The sequence below is a fragment of the Penicillium alfredii genome (assembly GCF_028826965.1).
Source record: "Penicillium alfredii strain IBT 34128 chromosome Unknown utg000009l_segment0_segment0, whole genome shotgun sequence".
Lineage (NCBI taxonomy): Eukaryota > Fungi > Ascomycota > Eurotiomycetes > Eurotiales > Aspergillaceae > Penicillium > Penicillium alfredii.
The window spans coordinates 2,004,959-2,018,431 of NW_026622706.1; the positions used below are offsets into that span (position 1 = coordinate 2,004,959).

Sequence of the window (13,473 nt, forward strand, 5' to 3'; positions counted from 1 at the left end):
CAAAAGTAGAGAATATGACACCGTGAAGGAGAAGACAATGTAAGATGCTCAACCCGGCCCACCGCCTACGACATCACCGGGGAGTCGCTCCCGAGCTCCACCCACGTCCCATCTCCCATGCCCGCCTCGTCGAGCGCGGCTTCTTTCCGGTGATCCCATCCCCCCTCGACCGCTGTCGCCATGTCCAAACCCAGCCAATACCTTCTCCTCTCGCTCCCCTCATCCATCGTCCCCTCGCACCACCGCGACGACGCCCTTGACGCCGTATCGGCCACCGTATCCCCGGACAATGGGTCAGCGGCGTCCTTCCCGATCCCCGAGTTCAAGATCGGCACACTAGATGCCCTGGTGCAGCAGGCTGATGAGCTGGCCAAGCTCGAGAGCTCGTGTCAGGCTGTTGTTGCAAAGGTCGGGGATGCTTTGAAGAATATCTTGGAGGGGGATGAGGCACAGATCGAGCGCATGAAGGTCGTGAATGACAGTATGTGTTCTTCCCCCTCTTATATGGAACCCGGGATTCCCTGTCCTCTCATGGGCCCAAAGTGCAAATGGCAAGCTTTCTGACGCCGTACAGAACCGGTGGATCAGTACCTGCGGACCTTCTCATGGAACAAAGTCAAGTACCGAGCGGATCGGTCACTGTCAGAGCTGATCGATCTCTTGCAGAAGGTGGGTGAATGCTCTTTTAGATGAAGGTGGACAATCACCGGAAACTTTTCATATGCTGATTGAGGAATCTCCTGTTCCAGGAAGCTGCCAGCATTGACAATGATATCCGGTTCAAGTACTCCCAGTATAACCAGGTCAAGAATACGCTCGCCACGCTGCAGCGGAAACAAACGTGCGTTTGCTACCGACCTTGTCTCGTTCTTCCAAGGAAAGGTATCAATGCTGACCAGGCCACTGCTACAGAGGAAACCTCTCGACAAAATCGCTCGCCTCGGTCGTCGATCCGCGGTCGATCGTCCAGGACTCGGAATACATTGAGACGCATCTGATCGCCGTGCCAGCGCAGCTCGTCAAGGAGTTTCTGGCAGCCTACGAGACCGTGGCACCCATGGTGGTGCCCCGCTCGGCACAATTGGTCGCCTCGGACAGTGAATTCTCACTGTATGCCGTGACGACATTCAAGAAGCATGCCACGGAGTTTGTGCACCGATGTCGCGAGCAAAAGTGGATCCCTCGTGACTTCAAGTACGTTGAGGGCGGCAAGGAAGAGGAGCGCAAGGAAGTCGAGCGCGTTGGCGGCGATGAGCGCAAGCTTTGGGGCGAGACGCTACGCCTCGGCCGCACGGCGTGGAGCGAGGCCGTCATGGTCTGGATCCACGTCTTGGTCTTGCGGGTGTTTGTCGAGACGGTGCTTCGCTACGGGCTTCCGTTGGATTTCGTGTGCGCTTTGATACGAGTATGTGTTTTCTTTTTTCCCTTCCCTTGTTAAGCGGTCACTCACACTTTCATCCAGATCCCTACCTCCAAGCAAGCAGACCGCGCAAAGCACAACCTCGAAGAGAAGTACTCGTATCTGGCAGGAAATGCCTTTGGCCGCGACAAGAAGGGCCGGGTCAAGCGCGACGATCCCAGCGAAATGCATGCAACCGGCGAGGGAGGCGCGGAATATACGCCGTACGTGTACTACGAATTCGAATTCAACTGAGTGGGAATTTTTTATCATGTCGGATGGCTACAGAAAGAAGATGGGGATGTTGCTGCAGGAATGGAGATCGCGTACATATACCACGTACATCGACTAGCATTGGATCTATGTTTTGGTTTCGGCACTGGCTCTGCAATATGAGAAATTTAGTACCGAGATCTAAGCATCGCAGTATTCAAGTATTGTAGCTGGAGTTCTTAAGCCCTAAACTTGGATAAGCATCAGGCCAGGTTCCTCGGTTCAGTAGATTGACTTTGGTTAGAGTCTTGCTTGTTGAGACCTGAAAACCTTGGAAGTATGCTATCAGACTATCTACATCTGAACTAGTTCATCCTTTGGTTTGCCATAGCGTGTATTGTATTCATTTTGAGCCCATTCGGTTAGAACAGGCATGGATATCTCAAGCGCCCAATTGTGCACCCCAGTATGTACAGCACCCTCGCTTGGAGGCGGAGAATCAGCAACGCCCAAGCAGCCTTCGCACGCTATATCGACATGTCTATCCACAGCCAACAGACGTACATAACCTCCTCTCATTCTCTCTCTTGCAATTGGACAATTTTACTCCTTCTTGGGAGGAAGATAGCCCTGCTTGTCCAGATAAGCAATAATCTGCTGAACAGCCTCCTGGACAGGGACCTCATGGTTCTTGATATGGACCTCGGGGTTGGCGGGCGCCTCGTAGGGAGCACTAATCCCGGTAAACTCCTTGATAACGCCCTCACGAGCCTTCTTATACAGACCCTTGGGGTCACGCTTCTCAGCCACATCAACAGGGACATCGACATAGACCTCGACAAAGGGCAGACCCGAGTCCTCGCCGGGGGTCGCAACTTCGTGCAGCTTGCGCGCGGTGTCGCGGTCTGCCTGGTACGGCGAGATGAACGAGGTGATAGCGACAGAAGCGCTGTCGGCAAACAGCTTGGCGACCTCGGCGATGCGCCGGATGTTTTCGTTGCGGTCGGCTTCGCTGAACCCCAGGTCCTTGTTCAGGCCGAACCGCACGTTGTCGCCGTCCAGGCGGTAGGCGGCGACGCCGCGGTCGCGCAGGAGCTGGTGCTCCAGTTCGACGGCGAGTGTGGACTTGCCTGAGGCTGAGAGGCCGGTCAGCCAGATTGTGAGGCCGCGTTGGTTGCGCAGGGCGCTGCGCTCGCTGCGGGTGACGCCGCTGGCGTGGTAGGTGATGTTTCTAGTTGAGGTGGTTAGTCCTGGTTTCTCTTCATGTCGTGGGCTCGCCAATTGCAATTGACTTACGTGGCCATTGGGAAGAGAATGTAGAGATGATATTAAGAAAAGGAGAAAAGTATCAGAAGAAGAAAAAAAAGTGATGAACCTTGGAACCACCGAGGGGCAGAATCGGGCCGCGTAAGAGGCGGCAAGGCGCCATCGCGGGGTTTTGGCTCTTGGCACGTTGTAACATCTATGTGGACCGCGGATTTCTATGTGGAATCCCTATGTACAGATGCTCTTTATACCGGAAATTAAGAAATGAGATGTCTCCTATACGCCAGGACCCAATTGTCCGAGATTTCATGGGATTTACGCCACCCGGTGCAGACTCGACATGGCCTAGGTAAACATATTAGCAACAAATCACGAAATACAGAGCAAATCAAAAACATACCGCAGCCTGCTTGGGCTCAATGAACAAGGCTTTGGCCTCGACCAGCACTACCGGCTCCTTTCCGTCGGTGGGCAGCGTCTCGATGCGGCCTTCGACCCAGGCCTTGCGGCCCTCGACCTTGACTGTCTCGGCACGCAGGACGGTGTATGAGTCGGCCATTGCCGGGGCACGGTAGTCAATGCTCAAGTTGGCAGTAACACCAACCTTGTTCGGCAGAGCCGGGAAACAGCAGCGGGCCAAGCCCTCGTCCAGCAGAGTGGCCAGCAAACCACCATGGACGATCCCAGGGTGGCCGCAGATATCGGAACCAAGGTACATAAGCGAGACCATGCTCTTGCCGTCGGTCTCGTTGAACACGTAGGGTGGGACAACAATCTTGTTGGGACCCGCCAGGGTGCCAGCCGTCAGGCTGCGTTCGCGCAGGGCCTCTGGGATCTTAAGGTGTGGGCGCGACTCTTTGAACTCGGGGTTGGCGCGCAGGGCCTCGGCCACGGGGTGCGTGCGGAGCGTCTCATCGATCTCCTGGGCGACCGCGTCCACGGGCGTGAACGCGGTCAGGGTCTCATCGTCTGTAAGAATTGGGGCCGCCATGAGTCGCGAGACCGTGCGCTGGGTTTGGTATAATAGTCCGGCGGTGAAAGCGAGGACAGCGATCGAGGTGAATCCGGCGAAACGACGGAGACGAGAGCGCGGTGGTGGAGATGGCAGGTGAGCAGATGCACTGGATTCTGCGATTGCCAGTGGGTTAGGAGGGGCTTTGAACAGTCTGGGGGCCACGCGCAGACAGGTGTCAGACCAGGAAAGGGCTATCGGCTTACCGGTCGAGTGGAATCGGCTCCACCGGTTTGGCTGAGCGCGGAGCGGGTATGGACGCTGGACAGATCGAAAAGAGTGTGACGTTAAACGAGAAGGAATGTGAGAGGGAAAAGAAGAAGAAAAAGAAACCCGAAACATGGTCACAAAAGGCGTCAACGAAGGGCTCGAGTTGTTGGGAGAAAAAGTGGTTGAGCGGCAGAGTTACCTCGGCATCGTTCCTTGTTCCGTGCGCCACTCCGAGTTCAGCAGGAAAAAGAGGCGACGATGAATAAACAGAATAAAATGGAATAAAAATAGCACAATTATCCATTTTCAATTGCTGCGATCCATGGATCTGCATTATGCCTGTCATTCATAGCACAACTTTAGCCTCTGCCAATCTCCACTTTGTATACTTAGACATCAAGCCAACTGGTCGTTCGTCCGTCCATCTTTTCTTCTCTTCAGAAGTGATAGTTGAGCCTGATCAATTATCACTCCAAACAATATCTATCCACCGCCCCGAAACTCCCGCCAAACCCGAAGTATACTGTTCACAGTCCAGACTGGAATCAACAACCCTGGGCATTACCGTCAATTCCCCTGCTATTGACTTCTTGTCCAGCATGGAAATGAACCCGATGCAATTGCAGATAAGCGACGACGCGGGGATGATCGACAGGGACCCATCACGCATGCCGGGCAGGCACGACGCGCTGCCATGCAGGGGTGGGAGAGATCTAAATACCAGACGGCCTCTCCCTGTCTCCAGGGCACTCCGTCCTCCTACTCACCTGCGATCATGCTGTCGCGTCAATTGTTATTGTCGCTCTTTCTTGCCAGCAGTTGCGCGCTGGCTGATCCCAATCCCCCTCCAGTCCCGGACTACGATGTGCTGCAGTATGTCGATCCGCTGATCGGCAGCGCCGAGGGAGGTTCGTTTAACCTGCTACTTGCTACTTAACCGGGAACCTGTCAACCGTCTTAACATCTCTTAGGAAATGTCTTCGCTGGCGCCTCGCTGCCGTATGGCATGGCCAAGGCCGTCGCCGACACGGATTCGATTTCTAACCAGGGTGGCTTCACCTACGATGGTAGCAATGTCACTGGCTTCTCCAGCATGCACGACTCCGGTACTGGCGGCAGTCCCTCACTGGGCAATTTCCCTCTTTTCCCCTATGCAAAATGTGCTGGCGATGACGTGAACGGTTGCGTCTTTCCAAAGAAATCGCGGAAGGCCAAATATACGCCGGGGTCGGTCCAGGCGAGCCCCGGATACTTTGCCCTGTCGCTGGCCTCGGGGGTGCGTGTCGACATGACTGCTTCCCATCATACATCCCTGTTTCGCTTTCATTTCCCCATAGAAAGCAGCCCTCTGGTTCTGTTGGATCTGTCGGACCTCTCGGATTCGCGGCAGGACAACGCAACTATCTCGGTCAATGCATCGACTGGCCGCATGACCGGTGGTGCGCGGTTCTTGCCCAGTTTTGGAAGCGGTTCATATACGCTGCACTTTTGTGCGGACTTCAAAAGTACTGGGGCAGTCCGGGATAGCGGCATCTTTGTTGACTCCCGTGCTGGCACCGGTGTTCATGACTTGAAGATCTCGCGAAGCATCAATGGCTACCCACTTCCGGTAAGCTACGTTTACACCAAGGGAAAACGGCACATATGCTGAAACATCCAGGGTGGCGGATTTTTCCGTTTCAAGTCTCCACCGGACGGCACGGTTTTAGCTCGTGTCGGCCTCAGCTTCATCAGTTCGGAGCAGGCATGCTCGCATGCCGAGACGGAGATCCGTGATTTTGACTTTAATGCGACACACAAGACGGCCGTGGATAAATGGACAGAGAAGATGCGTCCGATTCGCGTGTCGCGGAACGATATTAACTCGTCTGTCTTGACCAACTTCTACAGTGGGATTTATCGGACGATGGTGAATCCTCAGAACTACACCGGCGAGAACCCGCTGTGGAAAAGCTCGGAGCCCTACTTCGACTCATTTTATTGGTTTGTAGCAGCACCCCCAATGCGAAGAAATGAAGCCCTACTGATGTCTCAGTCTCTGGGATTCTTTCCGCTCCCAAATCCCATTCCTCACCATCTTCGATCCCAGCTCGGTGGCTCAGATGATTCGCTCTCTGATTGACACACAGCGCCATCTTGGCTGGTTGCCAGACTGCCGCATGTCGCTCTGCAAAGGTGTGACATTATTCACGCCAATATGCGAGTCTACGCTGACCTGGATGCACAGGATATACGCAAGGTGGATCGAATGCAGACAATGTCCTTGCAGATGCCTATATCAAAGGAATCAGGGACGGTATTAACTGGGCAGACGGATACGCATCCGTCAAAAGAGACGCCGAGGAGGAACCATTTGACTGGTCTAGCGAGGGCCGCGGTGGGCTGCGCAGTTGGAAACAGCTGAACTACATTCCCGTCGAAGACTTTGATTACTTGGGTTTTGGCACCATGACTCGCAGCATCTCACGCACGCTTGAATACTCCTATAATGACTTTGCCATCGCACAGATGGCTCGAGGTCTCAACAAGACAGACGACGCAGAGCGCTACGAGCAGAACTCGCGGTTCTGGCGTAACCTGTTTAAAAAGGATCAAAAATCCTCTCTAAACGGTTCTGACACTGGCTTCCAAGGCTTTTTCCAGCCCAAGTATCTCAACGGGACCTGGGGGTACCAAGATCCTCTTGCTTGTTCCAACATCGACACGAGCCAACGCGCGTGCTCGCTCCAGAACAATGCTGCTGAAACCTTTGAATCCAGTATTTGGGAGTACCAATTGTAGGGTTTCCCTTGTTTCAATGGAGAGATCGCAGCTCACATTTTATGCCAGCTTTGTTCCGCACGACATGGCCGCCCTCGTCACGCTCTTGGGAGGCCCCTCGAACTTTGTCAACCGTCTAGACTACCTGCACGACAAGAAAATCACCTACATCGGCAACGAGCCCGCCTTCCTCACCGTATACCAGTACCACTACGCCGGCCGGCCCGCCAAATCCACCGCCCGCGCCCGCACCTACATCCCAGACTCGTTCTCCCCAACGCCAGCGGGACTACCAGGTAACGACGACTCGGGTGCTATGGGCTCATTCGTCGCGATGTCGATGATGGGCCTGTTCCCCAACCCGGGCCAGAGCGTGTACCTCATCACGGTACCCTTCTTCGAGTCCGTGAGTATTGTGTCGCCCCTGACAGGAAAAACGGCTACCTTGCGCGTGGACAACTGGGACGAGTTCAATGCCCCCAATAACACCGGGAACAGGGGGTATGTCAAGTCTGCAACGCTAGACGGCGTGCCCTACACGCGCAATTGGGTCCCGCATGATTTCTTTACGCAGGGCTGGGATCTGGTTCTTGTTTTGGGTCATCATGAGAGTGACTGGGGCACGAAGCCTGAGGATCGGCCGCCTTCTTTGAGTGCATACTCGTCGGGGAATACTGGGTATGGCCATTTGATGGAGCAGGCGGTTGAGAATCTTGATGATGGTGATAATGATTCGGCTGCTGGTGCTCGTGTTGGTCGGCATGCGCTGCAGCATCATCAACATGTTAATATGGCTCCCGATGGCGGGCACTGGCGGAAGGGTTGGGGTGGTTGAAGGGGTTGGTGATATTCAGTTTGCTGTTTTATGTTCTTAGGATTTATCCTCCTCAAACCACTCACCAGAACAGAGATATTGGCGAGAAATAATGGATAATGATACAAAAAAAAATAAATACTCGATATGCCGGATTTAAAATATTATAGCAACTGTTAAAAATGTGGGCATGTAGGGGTATATGCTTACGACATCGCAGCCGTGATTTGCATGAAATGAAAACAAAATAGAAACAGTCCCAACTGGTAACTACTAGTAAGCTAATACTAGTTTCAAATGTTGTAGAATCATCCATGGATGGGTGAAATCATGCTCAACCAGTCAAAAGTGTATATACATAGAAGCCGACCCCATCATCCAGCTACTCGCTCTTTTCTCACGAATCTAGAAACCAAAACAAATGACAGTCATAAAAACATAGCATCAAATAAATAGGCAGAATAAAAGACAAAGATAAGATCAATGGCAAGTCTACTGCTTAGGACGGTGGAACTTGCTCTCAACCCAAGGCATCCCAACAACACTAGCCTTACGGATCTTATTCCGCACCATGACAGCCAGCTCGGTGCCCTTCTTATGCAGACCCTGCTTGACGTACGCCATGGCGATATTGGCACCGCCAAGTGACGGGCTAGGCAGACCGGACGTGACAACGCCGACGGGGACGGGGTTCGCGGGATCGGCGATGTCGACAACCACGGCGCCCTCACGGGCCGGAGGCCCCTTTTCAATAGAGAGACCCACACGGCGCTCGGTCAGGGTTTTGGCGGGGCTCGCAATCTGAGGCAGGATGGTGGCGGCGCCGTTGAAGGATGCCGTCGCGGCGTCGCGGCGGTCCCGGCTGACCACCCAGCCCAGCGCGGCGGTGGGCGGGGTTTGCGCGGTGGTGATGTCGTGGCCGTAGAGACACATACCGGCTTCGAGACGCAGGGAGTCACGGGCGGCCAGGCCGGCCAGGCGGGAATGAGCGCTGTCGCGCAGGAGGAGGTTGGTGACGTCTTCTGGGAGCGAGGGAGCACCGGCCGTCGGGATCGAGATCTCGAACCCGTCTTCGCCGGTGTAGCCTGTGCGTGAGATCAGGAGCGGGTGGGCGGTGGCGGAGCCGTCCGGGAGCGTGAGGTGCAGCTCGCGGCATTGTCCGAAATACAGCGTGCTCAGGTCGATATCCGAAGCGGCGGCGCCGCCTGCAGTGTGGATAAGGGGCTGGAGCACGGCAGCGGCGAGGGGTCCCTGGAGCGCGACCAGCGCGCGGTCCTCGAGAATCTCCCACTTGATACTGTCGGCGCCGTGGACCGAGCGGTAGGTATCGATCTCAGACTGCAAGAACGCCAAATCCTCAGTGCGCCGACCAGCGTTGGTGACAAAGTAGAACGAGTCCTGCCCGCGGCGCGTGATGACGGTATCGTCGATAATCCCGCCGGTGCCGTCCTCCAAGAGACAAGACAGGGTGGAGTGGTTCGGGGACAGTTTATCCAGGGACGACGGTGTCACCTTCATGAGCAGATCAAGAGCTCCGGGCCCACTGAGGTGGTGCTGCACCCTAATGAGGTTGAATCAGCCATTGCTCTGCCGAGGGGGGGGGGATAAGTATTCTCACTTACATGTGGCTGACATCAAACAGACTGGCCTTCTCCCGCGTCCACTGGTGACTTTCGACATGGCTCAAGTCCGCATACTGCAACGGCATCGAAAATCCAGCAAAAGGCACCATCTTGGCCCCGTGCGCCACGTGCAAGTCGTACAGCTGCGTCTTGCGCAGGGGCTCGTTCGAGCTCGACGCATATCGCACCGGTTGCCTCGCGGCTTGCAAATCTGCAGCTGGCAGTGTAGCTTGGAATCTGGGTGTGCGAACCGACACCGGCCGCTGCACGGTGCCTGGCGCCGAGGAGAGCTCCCTCCGAAGAATTGTGGAGCCGATAGAGGCGCGGGGGGCGTGGAAAGTGGCCGCTCTCGCAGCGACGAGGTCAACGCCCCGTTTGAAGGTACGGACACTGGTCATGGTGAGCGGATGCCAAAGAAGAAGAATTGACTAGGAGACAGAATAAAAAAGAAACGGGGATCGAGGAAAAATGGCCACAGTTTGTCCATCCTCGGGGAAGCTACGCGGAAAAGTCACGTGCTGATAGGGTTCTCGGACTTGTGTCAGCAGGAGCTCTCTCCCCGATTGGGAAAGTGCGTATACTTTCAAGGTTGCAAGCTTGGACATGCCGCTAACCTTCGCTTCGCTCAGGCGACTTTGAAAGATATAGTAGAGAATAAGAATTGGATTGAAATGGCTCTTATTGACTACATTGTATCTATCTTATTTAAGAGGTTTTATTCTTTATGAAATATATAGATAGCTATTCTACTACCATTATTATTCTACTAATATTTTTTCTCTTAAATTAATTAATTTTCCAATCTTGTTTCTAATCTTTTGTTTAATCTATTTTGATAATTCTCTCTTTTACTCTATTTTTTTCATGCAAAGATTTACGACTATAGGCGTATTGAAGGTCGGGGGTTAGCGAAGTTGAATCCTCCCACTTTTCACCGACCTACTTCACATCTTATATTATTAAATACTTCAAGTTAATCCAGTCGCTGCACTATACGATAGACATACATCTGATGGGGGATTTTGAGAGAAACAGATCTCTTGCGTAGAGCGATGTTCATTTCCCGTTTATATGATAAGCAACATGATCATAGCGAAAGCGAATAACTCTGAAGCAGAGACATCCCGATGCCACCGCCAGAGTCATTTGGAGAACGAAGAATATAATTATATGCCAGAAATGTCAAGGGGGAGGGAACACATAAAACATCACCAAGTGTGTCCCCCAGCAAGTCGTAACGTAACCATCAGGACCTCCAGATCATATACATTTACAAAAACACAGGGGAGGTCAGCATGCCATGCCTTGTGGAGTGATGGAAGCAAAATCAAGCAACTCCCAGAAATACCAGAAATAGGAACCAGCAAGGGCACGCAAAACGGCATAAGCCATCCCATCACGTCATAAAAATCTCTTCGCCCAGACTGATACCCTAGCGAGAAATGGGTGAAATGAGACAATATGCGATTTGGGAGAGAAAAGACAAAAGCCAGAAGACTCTTGAACTTTGCAACCCAGCGGAAGGGTTTACAGTTCGTTGCTTTTGCAGGTAAAAACCCCGCGGACGTCGCCTGTTCGATAGCTTGTCACCACGGACATGACAGCAGCCTGGAATCAAGACCGTTAGTATACAGAAAGAGACAGTCGATGGAGAGACGGCAGGACAAGACTTACGTAGGTTCCAGGTCCCAAGAAGAACAGACCAACAAAGATCAAGGAGACGTTCAGGAGGAATCCCAGCCAGCCACGAAGACCGCGCTTCTTGTAAAAGTCCGGCCCGTGGTCGGCGCTGCGCATGCGGATATAGGCCACACCCCAGAAAATGAATCCAAAGAAGGAATCGAACAGAGAACTCATGATGGACAGCAAGTCTGAGAAGAAAGGAATCACCTCGGCAATCACCCAGGCGAGAACCCACAGGGCCGCCAAGATGGCGCCCCAGGAGACCCAACCCACAACGGTGTTGTTCCCCTTGTGGCGAGTACCCTCAAACAAGCGGAAGAAAATGAAGCGAGCCGACACAGAGGCGTAAAGCACGCCCAGGAAAATGATGGTCGGAATCATGAACGAGAAGGAAACCTTCTTGTACACGTCATCGCTAATCGAGCCGAATGCAGGCGTCGTCATGTACTGGTTGCCGGTGTAGGCGTAGACAATGGCGCCAACCAAACTGAACACAATGATCTCGGCGATCGTCACAGCGGTGACAGACTTCCAGAAGTCGCGAGGCTCCTTCATCTCCGCAATGAAGCTGGGCAGGGTGATCTGACCGATGAAGGTGTAGCTAATGTTGAGGAAGGCGTTGAGTCCCTGCACAAAGGTGGTGCCCGCGGCGGGAACGGCCAGGACGATCGGATCTCCGGTCTTTGGGCTCCACTTCGCAGGGTGGTCCTCAATTGCAGCAAAGATCACCGCAAGAAGGACCGAGACAAAGGTGAAGAAGGCCGAGAAAGTCGCGACCTGAGACAGAGTGTTGAAAGTGCGCGGTAGCGAGAAGACCCAAGAAATGATGGCAACAATCAGTGAGAAGACCACCGTGCACACTGCACCACCCGACATGGTGTTGAGATACTGAGAGCCCACCACACAGTGCAAGCCCTGGATGAAGGTGTTGTTCAAGAGGAACATCACCGCGGTTCCCCACCAAGCGATCTTGGAGTCCCAGAACAAATACTGACCGATATCGCAAACATCGCGGACTTCGGGGTGTCGCAGACAGAATCGCCTACCTTGGGGTTAACATTGGGGGGAGAGAGTGCGGGGCGAATCTCCAGTCCAGACGTACCAGATAGTCAGCGAAGTGTACAGCACGATCGCCGCCACGACCACGGTCAGAATCAAACCCGGCACGAGACCTAAAATAGAATACGACCACGGGAAAGACATAATTGCCAAACAAATATACTCGGAGAAGAGCAGGGCGGCGGTCTATTCATTGGCGAATTAGTACCATCGCGCCCATAGTTTCCCCGGGGCGGGGGGGGGAGATTCGGGGGCAACGACGACGCACCTTTTGCCAACTACAAGTCCGATACTTGATTGTATTCTCCGACTCCATCTCGATCTGGCGACCGACACTTTCAGTGGTCGACGAGGAAGAGTCAACAGCCATAACCCGGTGTTGCGAGCCGCGGCGGCCCTGGCCCTCGACATCGTAATCCTTCAGCTTGACCGGATCCTGTTCCAGCTTGTCGCTGGTGGGGGAGTTGTCGTCATGCCCGCTGCGACCGTCCAGCGGTGCGTCTTCTGGCCGAGCCATTTTAGTCGTAAGGAGCGGGCGAACCGCGCTTGACGATACTCGGTGGAAAGAGAAGCGTTGGCGAAGACCTTCGGATGCATGTACTGCGTCCTCTCAGACAGAAATACTGGTCGCTAGTTAGTAAATGGGATAATTTCCAAAAATTTGGCTGATTTCGTGCCAGGAAAGAAATCGGATAGTCCGGGGTCGCAAGACACAGGGAAGCTGTCACTTGGTGGATTAGGGCAATTGGGGGGGGGGGGGGGGGGGGGGGGATCGACCAACCTAGACAAGAATCCCTCAAGATCACAAGATCACAAAAACAGAGAGACAGAGGAGAGTAGAAGAGAAAGAAAGAGATCGAGTAGAGGTAAAAAGGAAACAAGAAATGGCGCAAAAGCGAAAAAAAAAGGGAAAAAAAAGAGCTGGTATCTGGTATACCAAGACGGACTACCACGCAGCGATGGTATCGATGGCAGCGGTAATTCTGGTTATGGATAACCCCGGTCATTAATTCCTGCAATTCATGGAATTCGTGAAGGGCTCCACACGTCGGGCGTGACGTGATGGAGAGTACACTTTCATGAGAGATGAGCTCCGTGCGCTTGCATTCTATGATTCTGAGTATTTTGCTTTTTCTTGCTATTGCCTGTCGGCTCTACGTATTTTTTTTTACTTTCCAGTATGGAGAAACGCGGGCACAGACAACAGGAAATGCCTTTTGCCTGCATATCGAGGAATATCCTAGTGGGCCCCGCATGCGGATATGGTCGAACAATCCCGAGACCAGAAAAGGGGGGCGCAACTGTTCGTTGATTCGATGTCGGTGCAGCTGAATGCGGTAGGGATCCTTGGATTCCTTGGGGGCCTCGGAGGGGGATTAAACCACAGGACCAGGGGATGCCATGGATAGTGGACAAGAGATGCGAATGATTCAGG

The 13,473-nt window shown here is 53.6% G+C and overlaps 6 protein-coding genes across 6 annotated transcripts; 2 read left to right on the top strand and 4 right to left on the bottom strand.

Moving 5' to 3' along the window:
* Positions 1–180: 180 nt before the first annotated feature.
* Positions 181–1,654, top strand: NUU61_006672 (H(+)-transporting V1 sector ATPase subunit C; the record flags this gene model as incomplete). Its single annotated transcript, XM_056657199.1, has 5 exons — positions 181–481; positions 575–669; positions 750–841; positions 913–1,405; positions 1,463–1,654. The coding sequence occupies 5 exons, from the start codon at positions 181–183 to the stop codon at positions 1,652–1,654; spliced, it is 1,173 nt and encodes a 390-aa protein (XP_056509999.1).
* A 561-nt stretch (positions 1,655–2,215) lies between these two features.
* Positions 2,216–2,916, bottom strand: NUU61_006673 (adenylyl-sulfate kinase; the record flags this gene model as incomplete). Its single annotated transcript, XM_056657200.1, has 2 exons — positions 2,216–2,843; positions 2,909–2,916. The coding sequence occupies 2 exons, from the start codon at positions 2,914–2,916 to the stop codon at positions 2,216–2,218; spliced, it is 636 nt and encodes a 211-aa protein (XP_056510000.1).
* A 350-nt stretch (positions 2,917–3,266) lies between these two features.
* Positions 3,267–4,232, bottom strand: NUU61_006674 (PaaI family thioesterase; the record flags this gene model as incomplete). The annotated part of the gene is made up of 1 exon (XM_056657201.1): positions 3,267–4,232. The coding sequence occupies one exon, from the start codon at positions 4,230–4,232 to the stop codon at positions 3,267–3,269; it is 966 nt and encodes a 321-aa protein (XP_056510001.1).
* A 643-nt stretch (positions 4,233–4,875) lies between these two features.
* On the top strand, positions 4,876–7,695 carry NUU61_006675 (glycoside hydrolase family 92 protein; the record flags this gene model as incomplete). The annotated part of the gene is made up of 6 exons (XM_056657202.1): positions 4,876–5,008; positions 5,072–5,709; positions 5,761–6,083; positions 6,136–6,275; positions 6,328–6,877; positions 6,930–7,695. The coding sequence occupies 6 exons, from the start codon at positions 4,876–4,878 to the stop codon at positions 7,693–7,695; spliced, it is 2,550 nt and encodes an 849-aa protein (XP_056510002.1).
* A 471-nt stretch (positions 7,696–8,166) lies between these two features.
* On the bottom strand, positions 8,167–9,694 carry NUU61_006676 (glycine decarboxylase subunit T; the record flags this gene model as incomplete). Its single annotated transcript, XM_056657203.1, has 2 exons — positions 8,167–9,235; positions 9,297–9,694. The coding sequence occupies 2 exons, from the start codon at positions 9,692–9,694 to the stop codon at positions 8,167–8,169; spliced, it is 1,467 nt and encodes a 488-aa protein (XP_056510003.1).
* Positions 9,695–10,823: 1,129 nt separating this feature from the next.
* NUU61_006677 (putative neutral amino acid permease) lies at positions 10,824–12,555 on the bottom strand (the record flags this gene model as incomplete). The annotated part of the gene is made up of 4 exons (XM_056657204.1): positions 10,824–10,904; positions 10,971–12,021; positions 12,082–12,224; positions 12,307–12,555. 4 exons carry the CDS (start codon positions 12,553–12,555, stop codon positions 10,824–10,826), a joined length of 1,524 nt encoding a protein of 507 aa, XP_056510004.1.
* Between the last annotated feature and the right edge of the window lie 918 nt (positions 12,556–13,473).